This window comes from Astatotilapia calliptera, chromosome 16, assembly GCF_900246225.1.
Source record: "Astatotilapia calliptera chromosome 16, fAstCal1.2, whole genome shotgun sequence".
NCBI classification, from domain to species: domain Eukaryota; kingdom Metazoa; phylum Chordata; class Actinopteri; order Cichliformes; family Cichlidae; genus Astatotilapia; species Astatotilapia calliptera.
In genome coordinates this window covers 14,581,514-14,596,328 of record NC_039317.1, presented here as the reverse complement: position 1 = coordinate 14,596,328, position 14,815 = coordinate 14,581,514, and the positions used below count along the sequence as shown (strand labels likewise).

General features: G+C 41.5%; 2 protein-coding genes across 2 annotated transcripts; both read left to right on the top strand.

Annotated features, from left to right (window-relative positions):
- Positions 1–912: 912 nt before the first annotated feature.
- LOC113008363 (probable serine/threonine-protein kinase kinX) lies at positions 913–4,286 on the top strand. The gene is made up of 6 exons (XM_026145724.1): positions 913–1,013; positions 1,417–2,628; positions 2,750–2,832; positions 2,925–3,062; positions 3,248–3,359; positions 3,908–4,286. Exons 1-6 carry the CDS (start codon positions 971–973, stop codon positions 3,973–3,975), a joined length of 1,656 nt encoding a protein of 551 aa, XP_026001509.1. The 5' UTR covers positions 913–970; the 3' UTR covers positions 3,976–4,286.
- Positions 4,287–12,178: 7,892 nt separating this feature from the next.
- mettl21cb (methyltransferase 21C, AARS1 lysine b) lies at positions 12,179–14,777 on the top strand. Its single transcript, XM_026144713.1, has 5 exons — positions 12,179–12,214; positions 12,650–12,758; positions 12,896–13,059; positions 13,133–13,250; positions 14,322–14,777. The coding sequence occupies exons 2-5, from the start codon at positions 12,650–12,652 to the stop codon at positions 14,717–14,719; spliced, it is 789 nt and encodes a 262-aa protein (XP_026000498.1). The 5' UTR covers positions 12,179–12,214; the 3' UTR covers positions 14,720–14,777.
- The last annotated feature ends 38 nt before the right edge of the window (positions 14,778–14,815 follow it).

The following is a 14,815-nucleotide window of genomic DNA, read 5'->3' as shown; positions in this document are numbered from 1 at the left end:
TGCTTTTACTGCAAATTAAAAGCACTGGTCCTAATTTTGTCCAAGAGAGAAAATGATAATAGTAATAATAAATTAATAATCAGTATCTGACTGTGTGGTGGGTTATTGTGGAGACACATGACAATTATTCCTGTACAAACTTTTGATGTTATAGCTTGTAAGGTTAGTTTGTTAGGTAAATATCAACATGCCTTACTAGGAAACTATATACTTTCATACTGTATTTCTTTAAGACAGTCTTCAGCTTTTACTACTCAGTTGTAAAAGGCCGATGAAGTACTGTCGTCACCCTGATGTGTGGGTGGGCATCATGGACGCCTGAATTTGTAAATACGATAACTCCAGAAGGAAGTCATCTATTTTCAAAGTGATAACATTGGTTTAGCTACTAAAAATCTTGTAAGAGTTTGAAGCTCAGCGATGCTGAACTCAACGTCATGCTCAACGTTCTAGGATTTTCACATTTATAACATAGACGCGTTTACTAGGAGGCTTAGAGATAACACCGGCATCCGCCAATATTTCTTTATATCTGTTGTCAAAACTATCAAAGTTCAACCAACAGATAAACAAGCAGTTTACGTTTTCAGTTTTTATTTGCTCACGTGTCAGGCGTCGAAAACAAGCGCACGTGAAAACAGTGATCAGATTTCATGTCTCTTACTGACATCATTTATTACTCTGATCTGTTTGGAGGTCAGACCTCTGAATCAAGTCTGCAGCCCTGAACAACATGAACTTTATACTTCGCCAGAAGGAAACAAAGAAAAAAAACAGCACTTTAGACAAGATAAGGGAGGGAGACGACCCACCTTTATGAGTTTATGGGAAATTTAAATGAAATGGGAGGGATTAACACTATTTATAAAGATTCAAAGCGCACAATCCAACAGTTGAAGCCCAGATGCTAAACATTAATGGTCAATCAGTCTACAGTCAATGAAACAGTTTTACAGATTTTGACATCTAGATGAAGATGAAGACGCCAGCGCTGCTCTCACTGAGCCTTGCAGGTAAGAGGCTGCTCGAGCGTGACCGATCTGTGCTCTTTACGGTCTTTTTCTCCTAAATAGCTGAAATCAATTTAGATTTGAAGTCATTTGTAAGATGTAATCAATCAAATGAAAACATTTCATTCACTCATTATGAGCTGCTTTCTAGGTGTTATATTGATATAACAGCTAGTAATGATTATGTTGCTATTTTTAATGGGTTAGAACATTTACAACTTCACTTATATAGTGTTTCAAAACCAAAGCTGGGTTGAGGATTGTTAGCTATTGAACTGAACAGGCCTACCAGGCTCCCCCACAATTAGAAGGTAGATCACCACCAAAAAAAGACATAGCATTTGTTATTAAAGTTTGATGTCTGTGTGATTTCTTCAGTAATTATTCAAATATTTTCTCTTTGCAGTGGCTCTGGCATTGCCAGCACTACCCCGTGGTGTGGAAAAAAGTCCAGTTTTAACTAAAGAAAACCAGCTCCCTCTGCTGGGAGACTCGGTTCCACTGCAGGGTCATGTACAGGTGGAGAATCCTGCACCACAGGCCGTACTACCCTCCAAAGAGCAGCAGGAAAAAGTGGCTGAAGAAGACCTGAAGCAGAATGTGGCAGAACTAGAGGTTAAAGTAAAGCCAGATGAAGAGCAAGAGGTGAAAGCAGAGCCTGAGGCTGAGGCTGAGGTGGAGAAAGCAGGTGTAGTGGAACTAGAAGTCAAAGTGAAGCCAGAAGTTAAGGTGGAGGAAAAGTCTGAAGCACAGCAAGAAGCTAAAGCAGAGGTTCCTGTGGAAGCTGAGGCTCAAATGGCTGGAGTTAATCCAGAAGGTGAGGGTGACCAAGAGCTCAAAGATGACCCCGAGTTCCAGGTGGAGTCAGAGGTAAAAGTTGAGCCAGATCAACTTCTAATGGAGCTAGAACCTGAGGAGAAGCACATGTTAGATGAAGAAAATTATCAGGAGCCTATGCAGCTTCAAGCTCACTCTGGTCTGGAAGAAGAAGAAGAAGAGTACGAAGAAAAGGTAGAAGAAGCAGAAGAAGAAAGTCACAATGACATGGTGGATGAGTTAGAGCCTCTAGATGATGACAACCTGTTTGAATCAGAACTGACAGAAGAAGAAAAGGCTGCAAATGCAGAATTTCAGAGTCAAGAGTCACTCATTGAACCTAAGCCAGAGGAGGAGGAGGAGGAGGCGAAAAATGAAATGGTGGATGAGCCAATCATGGAGTTAGAGCCTCTAGATGATAATAGCCCAGCTGAACCTTTGCCAGAAGAGGAGTTGTTCATGAGGAAGCGGGACTATGCTTTAGATCAAGAACCAGTGATGGAACTGGAGCCTGAGATGATGGAAGAGCCTTTTCAAAATCCTAGTATCTTGGAAGAAGGGCCAGCGCTGGACATAATGGAGCAGCCAGTGTCACTTATGGAAAACTATTTTCCAAATGAAGAAGCTAAGATGGCAGCGAGGTCTGAAGAACAGGAATCCCCACTCGCAGGGGAAGAAAAATCACAAGTGCAGCTCTATGGAGAGCCAGAAACAGAAGACCAGATTGAGCCTGATGATGGTGAGCCGACTGGTCTGGTGTCAGAAGAAGAAAATCGTAGCAGGTTCAAACAAGCCATGCAAGGTAAAACACCCATACTGAATATGCACAAAGAAAGTAATTAGAGTGACAGAAATGTAGTCATGTGTGCATATTCTGAGGCCAGCTAAATTACTAAATGTTGTAATCTCAATTTTCACCACAGGGCGGCGCTCTTGCCCTGGTGTAGTACTAGGAGAGAAGTGTTACCAGTTCTTTAAAGGGCCAAAGACGCCTGCAAATGCTGAGGTATTCATGCATCCTCTGTAATTCCATTTAAGAACCAATGACTCCATATAAACTCTGACATTAATGTGGATCTTTCACTGTTTCCTTTTTAGCTTTTTTGCCAAACGTTCCCCGGTGGCCATCTGGCCTCCATCACAAGCAATCACAACCACGCTGAGCTGATGAAGATGATACTGAAGGAAAATGGAAAGTATACGCGCACATGGATTGGAGGGCTTCGATTTCTAGACGTATGTATTTTGAGCTGGGGATCTGTGGAGGTCTTGAACTTGTTGAGCGCACAAAATAATGATTTACCTTTGTATTAACTGCACTATGAGACCTTGTTCGTGTCCCTGATGTGTTGTATCTAGAGACTCATTATGTTAAACTCCTGCTCTTGATTAACTCTCATTAATCTCTTGTTACATGTCAGACTGGTCGCTTCATCTGGTTGGACGGGTCCAAATGGGACTACGCTGATTGGCTGTCAGGGGAGCCCAATAACACAGCAAATAAGGAGAACTGCCTGGAAGTTCTGCCTTGGGGTATGAGTCGGTTTAATCCAAGATGTTTATTTTAGTTCATTTTCCTCCATTTGTGTTAATTCATTTTTGTTTTTAGCATTTTTTTTAGCATCACTAACGCACAGATACCAGTGTTACAAAGCTGAAAGAAGCCCAAAATACATAAATAGTGGTGGTGGTGCTTGTGAAAATTTATGCGGAACAATTCTGCAATCTAGGTGCAATCTAGCTCCTAAAACAGTGTTTATCTGATTATACTTACATGGACATTCTTTCTTTCTTTCTTTCTTTCTTTCTTTCTTTCTTTCTTTCTTTATTTATTTATTTATTTAAAAGGATAATCTGTCTGTGTTGTTGCAAATTATGCAAAAATGTGTAGTTATGTTAGTTAAATCGAACTTTTCCCAAACTCATAAGATGGCTCTGAATTAATTATTCAACCAGTCAGTAAGAAGTTACGTTGCTGAATAAATATGATTAATGTATTCAATAAAGCTGAACTGATCTCACATTAAATTATTAGACACACTTACTTTATTTCTTACCCTGTGTTTGTCCGTCTTTTTCAGGAAACGGGAAGTTTAACGACTTTACGTGCTGGGAACCCCAGGCTTTCATCTGCTCCTATTACAATTAGTTAATGTACAGTGAGGTGTTTTTCTTATCCTTGTCAGATGCTGGGTGCTGAGTTTGAACTTTTTTTTCCCCTTTACTTGCAGTTTATCTTAAATTGGAAAGTAAATGATTAGAAACCATGAACTGTCAGCATCTGTTAGTCACGGGACTCTTCATTTACCTGCATTAACCTCAGTTAGGACGCTCTGGTTATTTCACATTTGAAAGTAAATTTTTTGTAAATGAGTCCCATCCATCGTTTTGTTTAAATGCAATATTGCCTATTTGGTATTTAGAAATATAATAAATAAATAAAGAAGTCACATTTAATAAAGTTAGACAAAATGTATGGACAATGTTGTTTTTGATAATACGGCTTGTTGTGTAAATAAAGGAAATTTGATATTTTATTCTTGAGTTTTTCATTATTACCATCACACTTTAAGTATAGTTAAAGTATAGTGTTGTGTTATAGTCAGTGTGTTATTATTAAATGTGTTTAAGAGCTTTTTTTTCTTGTTTCTTACTATGCTTTATCATTTGTATACATAATTGTATAAGCACTCACCTGCCAGTTTATTAGGTGCATCTGTTCAAATGTTTGTTAAATTAAAATATCACCCAGTCATATGGGAGCAAGTAGACCAGGTCAACACAGCCTGCTGTAGTTCACACCGAGCATCATAACAGGGAGGAGAGGTGATTTCAGCACCCATCTCTAAGGTTTACAGAGAATGGTCCAAAGAAGAGAAAATATCCAGTGAGCTGCAGTCCTCTGATGTAAAATGCAGTGTTGATGCCTAAAGTGAGAAGAAAATGTCCCGACTGCTTTGAGCTGATTGGAAGCCTGTGTATGAACCAGTGTATACAGAAGAGCATCTCTTAAAGCACAACAGATAGAACCTTGAAGTGGACGGGCTAAAGCAACAGACAGTCACACCTGTCAGCCAAGAACAGGAAATGAGGCTACAATTCATACAGTGATGCCTCGTCCGATGAGTCTCCATTTTTTGCTGCAACATTCAGATGTAAACAACATGAAAGCATAGATCCATCTGTCTTATATCAATGGTTCATGCTGCTGAGGGTGGTGTAAATGTGTGTGGGATATTTAAAGGCCACAGCTTATCTGTGGCTTTTAAACATTTGTTTCTGACCATGTCCACCCCTTTATGACCACAGGGTATCCATCTTCTGATTTAGTATTTATTTATTTATTGTCATTGTCAAGAACAATGAAATTGCGTTTGGGGCTTCCATACAACCCAAAAAAAAGAAGAAAATAATAAATACCCCTTAAAACCCAAGTGTACATATTTAACCCAGTGTGACTCCAATGCAATAAGACAATCCTTAGCAATAATGTTCGTAGAAATTCAGACAAAGACCTGAGAAACATGACAAAATACAACAATGCAACCCATTCAATATTATTGTACTGTGAGATATGATATCAGATATGATAGTTATCTATTTAAGAAAGAGGGGGGGGGCAGGAGGGGGAAGAGAATAAAGATATGATGCACCAATGCAGACCAGTTCATTGCTATTAAGAAGTTGGATATGGTTATTGTCCGTGAGAGGGGGGCAGAGAGTTCAGGAGCCTCACAGCCTGTGGATACAGGCTGTTGGCCAGTCTGGATGTTCTGGCCTGTATAGACCTGTACCTTCTCCCTGAGGGCAGCAGATGGAAAAGGTGGCGCGCAGGGTGATGTTGGTCCCGCAGGATACTGTGCACCCTCCTCAGACAGCGAGTGGGGAAGATATTACTGATCTCTGGCAGACTTGTTCCAATAATTCTGCCAGCTTCTTTCACCACCCGCTGGAGTGCTTGCTGATCGGCCTTGGTGCAGCTGGGGAACCACACTAGAAATCCATACGTCAGAACGCTGCTGATGGCACAGTTGTAGAAGTTCAACATCAGAGATCTGGGAATGTGTGCGCTCCGCAGTCTCCTCAGGTAGTAGAGGCGCTGTTGGGCCTTCCGTACAACTGAGGTGATATGGTTGCCCCAGGACAGGTCCTCGGTCACAGTTACCCCCAAGAATTTAAAACTGCTCACCCTCTCCACCGCCTCACTGCCAATGAAGAGAGGCAGATGGTTGTTATGACCCCTCTTCCGGAAATCTACAATGATCTCCTTGGTCTTTTTGGTGTTTAAGACCAAGTTATTGTCGTGGCACCATGACTCTAGTTGTTGCACCTCTGTCCTATAGTTTGTCTCATCATTGTTGGATATAAGTCCGAGCACTGTAGTGTCATCTGCAAACTTAACAATGAGATTGGACGCGCAGGAGGAAATACAGTCATGGGTGAAGAGAGTGTATAGCAGAGGGCTCAGAACACACCCCTGAGGGGCACCGGTGTTGACCACAAGGGTGGAAGAGGTGTTCTTACCCACTCTGACACTCTGTCTACGGTTAGTGAGGAAGTCCACAATCCAGTTGCACAGAGAGGAGTTAAGTCCCAGTTGGTGGAGTTTGGGACGGAGTTTGTATGGCCGGATGGTATTAAAAGCCGAGCTGTAGTCTACAAAGAGGAGCCGTGCATAGGTGTTCCTGTGTTCCAAGTGCTTCAGTAATGTGTGCAGCACTGTGGCGATCGCATCCTCGGTTGACCGGTTCTCCCTGTATGCAAACTGGTGCGAGTCCAGGGATGGTGGAAAAGCAGCTCTGATGTGTTTAATGACCAGTCTCTCCAGGCATTTGGCGGGAATGGGGGTGAGTGCCACAGGTCTGAAATCGTTCAGACATGTGACATTTGACTGTTTTGGGATGGGAACGATGGTTGCTGCTTTGAAACAGGATGGTACCAGTGAACAGGACAACGAGGTGTTATATATAGAGGTGAAGACGTCCGCCAGGTCCGCAGCACAGTCTTTTAGCACCCGGCCCAGCACTCCATCCGGCCCGGCCGCCTTCCTGGTGTTAATGCTCCGGAACACACGCCTCAGCTCATGAGTGCTCAGGACCGGAGCAGGGTCGGTTGAGGGGAGAGGGGACAGGACAGGGTCGGTGTTCTCCCTGTCAAAACGGGCATAAAAGAGATTTAGATCCTCAGCCAGAGTAGAACTGTCGGCTGAGGGTGATGGTGTTCTTCTTTTGTAGTCCGTGATAGCCCTGATGCCCTCCCAGACCTGCCTTGGGTTTGTGTTGTTCTCAAACCTGGCCTCGATACGCCTCCTGTGCTGCTGCTTGGCAGTCTTGATGCCTCTTCTCATTTTTTTTTTTTTTTTTTAGTATTTATTGTGCAAAAGTGTAGGAGCTCCGGGCCGCTGCGTCTGTGCGTGCCGCCATCTTAAATCTTCTAATAACAGGCTGATTCCAACAGGATAACACACAACGTCACGTGTAAAATGATTTCGGACTGGTTTCTTAAATATGAGAATGAGTTCACTGTACTCAAATGGCCTCAACAGTCACCACACGTCAGTCCAACAGAGGAGTTTTCACGTGCAGCGGAACGAGAGATTCACATCATGGATGTGCAGCTGACAAATCTGCAGCAACTGTGTGATGCTGTCATCTCAGTATGGACCAAAATCTTTCCATCACAATGCTGAATCCACAGTCAACTCTCTAAGACACATTTCATATACTTATATAAGAAGTTTACACAAAAAACGTAATAAAAATATCTACATTGTGCTGTTTGTTGCTACATTATTAATAATGAATACAATATTACTATGAAAAAAAGTGTTTTTGAAGTAGAAAAACCTGAAAATTTGACTAGAAGCCCTGATAAGTAAAAGCAGTTTTTATGTGGAGGTTTGGGGATTTCGCACACTTTTTTGTCTGTCAAATGCAGAAACCAATAAATACTTTTTGTATACTCTGGACACTTTAATAAAATCCCTGAAAATGTGACTCAAGACAGCTGTGAGTTTATGTGCCAAATGAATTAATACTAATGCCACAGTCTTGCAATGAATCTCACAAATGTTAAAGCTGTAAATGGGGCTTTTCTTCAGTACTTGAGTGCTCAAATATGAGTCATTCCCCTATTGACACACACTCATTCAAACACACAATCTAACATTCACACACTCACACACAGTGAATGCATCAGGAGCAACTGGGGTTTCAGTATCTTGCCCGCGGATGCTTTGGCATGCAGATTGGAGCAGCGAGGGATTAAACCACCAACCTCCCAATTAGCAGAAGACCAACTGTAAGCCAAAGCCACTGCTTGCAATGTAGAGACATGCATAACCCTATCCAGAATCCAAAAATACATCCTTGATAATGACCATAAAACTGAATAAGAATTTTTCAACAAAGCTGAAGAACTCAGACCTTTCAAACGCACGACTGAATGCAGGACAGTCACACAACATCGACTGTTACGAGATGCTCTATTTGACTGCCGTCAGTCAAGGCAGCATTGCAAAGTGAGAATGAGGTTTAAATGAACCTCCAGCACATCCAAGGCCCCATATATGGCAACCTCAGCACCCCATGAAGACCCTAAGAGAGCGATTTGTTCTTGTGCCCAGAATCTTTCAGGGGGATAAAAGCTGTTCACATTCAGATTCCAAATTCCAAATTCAATACCTGCATCATTTCTGTCTGCTTAAACGTTTGATTACGTTTTTCTGTCACAGAGGCATCCAGACACAGTGAGTATCATTCTTAACTACACCCTTTAAAATAACAGGGAGCTTAGCGCCCATTAAGTGATGTATTCCCACAATCACGCTGCACACGTGGCTACTGTAAGCCCGCTGCAGCTCACGTGCTGCTGTGTGTGATGGTGACTCATTTTCCGCTGGCCTACACAACCTTTTCCTGACCTTTAGACGCGGAGGTGAGGATTACCAACCCTAAGGTGATGACTGGCAGCTCTTTATCCTTCTCTTATATTTGCTGACCGGTCCGCCACCATACTCACACACTATTATCAATATTCAAAAAGATTCAGCTCAGCATTGCATGAGCTATCTTTTGAAGGCTGAGCCTTGGTAATTCTCTTTTGTTCCCCACCAGGAAAAATGGCTTTCCCTGGAATTAAGAGATCCCAGTTGAATGTGTATCTTCGATCTATTAATAGAGAGCTATCTCCTAAAGATTTGCCAAGCATTGTGTGGCTTCATAACAGACTGAGTACATTATCGGCTATGGTTTATCATCATTAGGAGGCAGCTATACACACTGAATTTCATCAGTAGTGATTAATAAATTAAATCCAGTGGGTTGGGCGACATAATGCCGCCCTGCTGTGATGGAAAGCTCCAAATACTTTGACTCATTACCTGTGTTGCTGTTTAGATGACAGTGACTGAGTGTTGGTTGTTACCGTCTGTCAGTTCAAGTCATTTTCTAACCTCATACGGCACAACCAGCTGTTTCCTGGCCGCTCTGAGTGTACACTCATGCAAGGCTGTGAATCCTCCCACCTAAAGCTCTACAGCCCGGCTTACAGCTACTTGGTACAGTGAATACCCCTGTATCCATGGTCAGCCTGGACTCCACCGCTACGACAAAAACAGACTCTGAGCAGTGTTTACAGCACTCCCTTTTATAGAGATGATGCATACCAGCACTAATCTGTGTACTAAATTCATCGGTGTTCATCATGTCAGTTCCACATAAACAAATTACAGAATTAAGCATCCTGTTTGTTTTGCTCTGAATGACATTTCTAAACTGCCAGATAACATCACTAGATTTTAGCAAAATATATGAATATATATCCACAAAACTAAAGCAGTATTTTACAATGTATTTTCATTTTTGAAGGCTTTCAATTTTGAGAACCTTTTGTGAGTAAACCAGTGGTTTGATAAAGTTAATAAAGTGTATACCATTAGAATAAATGAAAGTAAGTCAGCATGTTACATTTTTGTACTCAAATCTGATTTACCTCCGAATAGTAATGGACCTTGATGTAATGGATCCACTTTATATTTTTTATCAGAATTCCGTTATTTTAAAATGCTGAGAAAATGTAAAGGAGGTAGCACGGTGGCAACGTTGTTAGCACTGTTGTGCCCACTGGCTGTGGGCTTCTGCATGGAGTTTGTATGTTTTGTCCGGGTACTCCGGCTTCCTCCTACAGTCCAAAGACATGCAGTTAGTAGGATTAGGTTAAGTGGTGAATCTAGATTGCCCATAGGTGTGAGTGTGAATGGCTGTCTGTCTCTCTGTGTTAGCCCTGCATCAGCTTGGTGACCTGTCCAAGGTGCGCCCTGCCTCTCGCCCTATAGTAGCTGTGAAAGACATCCAAACAGGATGGATGGAGAAAACATACATAAAGTAAAAGGCCACTCAGAAAGCACAGCCCTCCATCCTTGCAGTGTTAAGCAAACAAATCGGAGCAGCACCAAAATGAACGGGTTCTTATTTGCTCCACCACTTAAATTAGTTTTTGTGAAATTTAACTTGTTCGTTTTTGGGAGGGGGGGGGGGGGGGTTACCTTTCACCTTGGCTCTGGTACAGGAAGCGGTGGTTAATTGATCAATAGGCAAGTGGAAGACAAAAGACAATCAAACTTGTGAATATTTGAAATGAGAAATCATCCATACTTTAAGTTTTTAATCTAATCTGCAAAGCAAGACACTTCTACTGCTTTGTAAGTATGGCCTAGACCAAATCACATTGTATTCTTACTTTTTCTCAAGCAACGAATCTTGCAGCTTATTCTGCATATTATCATCAACGCATCGGGCTAGCTGTTTCTGTCTCCATTCTGTGAGTCTCTGCTCTGACCCACAGAGCAAAGGAGGCTCTAAGTTCTTGAGCAAGTGATTAACTGTCTGTCATTTGTGTACAGAATCCATCTGAGTCCCGACTGTGCATTTACAAAACTTCACAGGTGTGTAGTAGGAACCAAAAGATGACTAGTGAGTGTTTACACACTGACTGACTGATGGAGAAGCAACGGAAAGAAGAAACCGGGCTTCTCAACAATAAAGTTACTGTAAAAGAGAGCAAAATGATGCGATTGACAAAAACTTAATCTGCCAAATGCAGTTGGTTGGTCCCCCCCTTTTCAGCAGGTTTTCAGTCATCTAGATCATGGTGTTAAGAGCTTGAAAACAGAAGACAATCCATAAGAGGTGAAATGTCCTAAAGAAGTCCAGTTACCAGTGTTACCAGTGTTTCTGTGACAATTTTTGCCATTCATCCAGAAAATTATTGGTGAGGTTAGATACCTGTGCTGGACGAGAGGACCTGGCTCTCTCTGCTCATCCCGAAAGTGTTTGATGGGACTGAGGTCAGAGCTCTTCGTGGGCCAGTCAAGTTCTTTCACACCAGGCTCCTCCAACCATGCCTTGCTTTTTGAAGGGGATTTCCCAAACTGAGAATTGTCCGAAATGCTCTGATAAGCTGAAACATTAACATCATCCCCCCCACTGACAACTTTTGGTTCTTTATTTTGCAATATACAGTATATATATTCTGGATAGTCCTGTAAGATTAGTGATTAATTAGAAAAACAGCCCCATAGCCTTATCCCTCCTCCACAAAACCACAGTTTAGTTCATCTGGGATTCATTAAACCAAGACTGATCCACTGAACTTCTAGACAGAGGATCTGACAGTCCACAGAGCATGTTTCCACTGCTCCAGAGTCCACAGGCTGCATGCTATACATTGGTGGTGATTTAAGGCTTGAATGCACCTGAAGTTTCCAGCTCACCAAGTTTGTGGTGACGTTAATGCCAGAGGAGTGTTAGGAAGAAATTTCACAAACTGACATGTAGCGTTTGTCACTAAGTGCTCGACTATTTTGAGCTCACGAACTCACTCACTACTGCTAACCATATAAGTAATGTTAAGACTGGACACTGAGACTGGATCTATACTTTGAGCACATTAGAAATTAACCTAATCTTTGGACATGCCAGGTTGCACCCACTCTGCAAAGCCTCATACAGTTTGGCTGAGAGCCCTGTCATGATTGATATGAATATGCAAATTGGGCTCACTGTGAAAACATTTTGTTTTCAAATATTTACATGTCCCCATAGCTTTACCTGTAACCTACCTAAAGACAGATGTGTGATGCATTAATGATGACAGGAGAGAATAAACAAGTAGCTCACTGCAGTAAATCTTAGTGCTGAAACAGGATAACAGGATGCAATTCTATAAAAGCGTATATAATAAAGTCTACTGGGAGGGGGAAACTATGTTAGCAGACCCCAGCTTTACTCAGGGGTGTGTCACAGACGATGCTCTGTGTATAAACTCAGAGCACACAGAGGCAAGTGCAGACACACAACAAGAAAACACACGGGGCATACTTCCTACTGGTAGGTTTCACATCTTCTTGCAAACTATTTCTATTTTATTAAGAATATATTTCGTTTGAAAATTCTTAAAATGACGCTAATTATTTTATAAAATTGTATAAATGTAACTTTAGTCTTTGCACTGGAATTTATCTGAGTGTGCTTTTCATCTGAGGTAAACACAGTGTGCTCTGTATCCATGACTGTGGCTTGTTGACCTCAGGATTTAACCAGCTGTGTTTCTGGGCTCCAGTTCGCAGTCCAGTGGCAGCCAAAGAGACTAGCAGACTAAATCCAGTCCACTCTGAATCCATTCCAACTTTTACTGAGATTCAAATGAACAATCGTTACATAAAGGGGCCTTTTTTAAAAAATAATAATAATAATAATAATTTTGTTTTGGGTTTTTTTCTTTTTCTTCTTTTTCTTGACCCATGATGGGAACTTTAATTTAAGATGCTTATGGAGAGATCATCTGCACTCAGCCAGCCAGTAAGACAAAAGCCTCCTGGAAAGAAAAGGGAAGATGATAAGGAGGTGGAGGAGGAGGGAACTGCTATTAAAGGTATATTCAAACTGTATCTCTTATGTACAAGTCTAGTTTTTGCATGTCAGGCAAGTATAATTCGTTTTTTTTTTTAACTGAACTTTGCTAATTTGTTAGTATAACCTGTCTCTTCATGTCACGCTCTGCTCATGCAGTACTGACAGACCAGAGGGTGATGGCAAAAGAGGCTCTGAGCAGGAGGAACCTCTGGGAGCCGAGTGTTTATTACGCTCGGGGAAACGAGTCTTTTCATTTTGCCGGTCATGACATCAGCATCCGAGAGTCCATGGATACGTACGGTGCTCTGATCTGGCCTGGGGTAAGGGGCTGCCGTGGGCATTGGCTCATTTTGAAAATGTGTTGCAAATGTGACAAGAATTTTATTTTTGTAGGCAGTAGCTTTGTGCCAGTTCTTGGAGAACAACCAGCAACAAGTGAACCTGATGGACAAAGCAGTACTTGAGATTGGAGCTGGGACTGGCTTAGCTTCTATTGTAGCAAGTCTGCTTGGTAAGTGCATTTTGATAATGCAGTTGTGCATGTGCTGCATGTATGAAACTTTACCTTTAATCTTTTAGATTTGATGTTGGGAACACATTCATTTAAGAATAAATGATGCATCCTAATAAACTGGCAATACACTAGTTTATATTTGTTACTTAGGACCAGTGTTGGTCAAGTTACTTAAAAAAAAGTAATCGTAACTAATTACTGATTACTTCCCCCCAAAAAGTAATCCCGTTACTTTACTGATTACTTATTTTCAAAAGTAATTATTTACAAGTTACGCGTTACTGCCCATCTCTGCTTAGGACTTAGTTAAGTGGTGATATTCTTGGCTTTAAGACAAAGAAAAATCCATAAAGGGTTAATTCCCACTCGCGCATAATGTGTGCACTGAATATTTCATATTTCTGCTTTTATGCAAAAGTTACATTTCAGCTTGGTGATGGAACTCGCGGGAAAAGTCATGACGCAACTAAAAACACTGGAATTCATTGTTAAAGCACAACGACCATCCTCCCACATAGTTCTCCTGTACTGCATACAACAGAGGGGTTGTAACTTAGATATATTATGGATACAGCGATCACTGGATTGATGCTGTTATCCATAAGCCTCTCCATTAAGCCCAGAGTGGAAACAAAGGTTTCATTTATTCCCAATAAAATAAAATGATTGAATTTAAAGTAAAAAACTTGGAAAAAATAAATAAATAAAACAAAAACGATGCAACTTCAGCTTGCTCACCAAAATTCCTTACAATTAGAGTAAATCATTTTGCTACTGGTTCAGCAGAAACTATAATTAGTGAAAAACTCAAAGCAGCCTGTAAGTTTATATTTAGTTTAGTTTTTTGTTATCCACAAGTTAAGAATTGTTGCTTTTATTTAAAAAAATATATTTACCAAATTGAGAAAATAACTTGAAGTTTTGACTGCCAGTTAGGAATAGTTTTCTTTTTTTTAGAGGGGGAAACAAGCTTCCATAACAAAATGCACAATAATTACAAAATTTAAAAAAATAATCATTATGTTTTGATGTCTCTGTTGTTTTGCGTTTCAACCCACTTTTTGCCAGGTGCTTGGGTGACAGCAACAGATCTGCCAGACATATTATCTAACCTGACCTTCAACCTGCTGCGAAACACCAGGGGCCGCTGCCGCTACACCCCTCAAGTGGTTGCTCTCTCCTGGGGTCAGGACCTGGATCGAGACTTCCCCTATGCATCATACCACTACGACTTCGTGCTCGCAGCTGATGTGGTCTATCACCACGACTGCCTTGAAGAACTGTTGAAAACTATGCGTCACTTTTGCCCACCAGGAAGTCAAACAACGCTGCTGTGGGCCAACAAGATCCGGTTCCAGTCAGACCTGAGGTTCACAGAGTGCTTTAAGAGCCATTTTAACACCACGTTGCTGACCGAGCTGCCGCAGCAGGAGATCAGGATTTATAAAGCCATGGCAAAGGAGTGACAAGGAGGCTTTAGGAGTGGGAGCTTCCAGTGATGTCAAAGGTTATGAAATATTCCACGCCTGGTTCTGATCTGTGCTTACATTCCTGGACAGTGC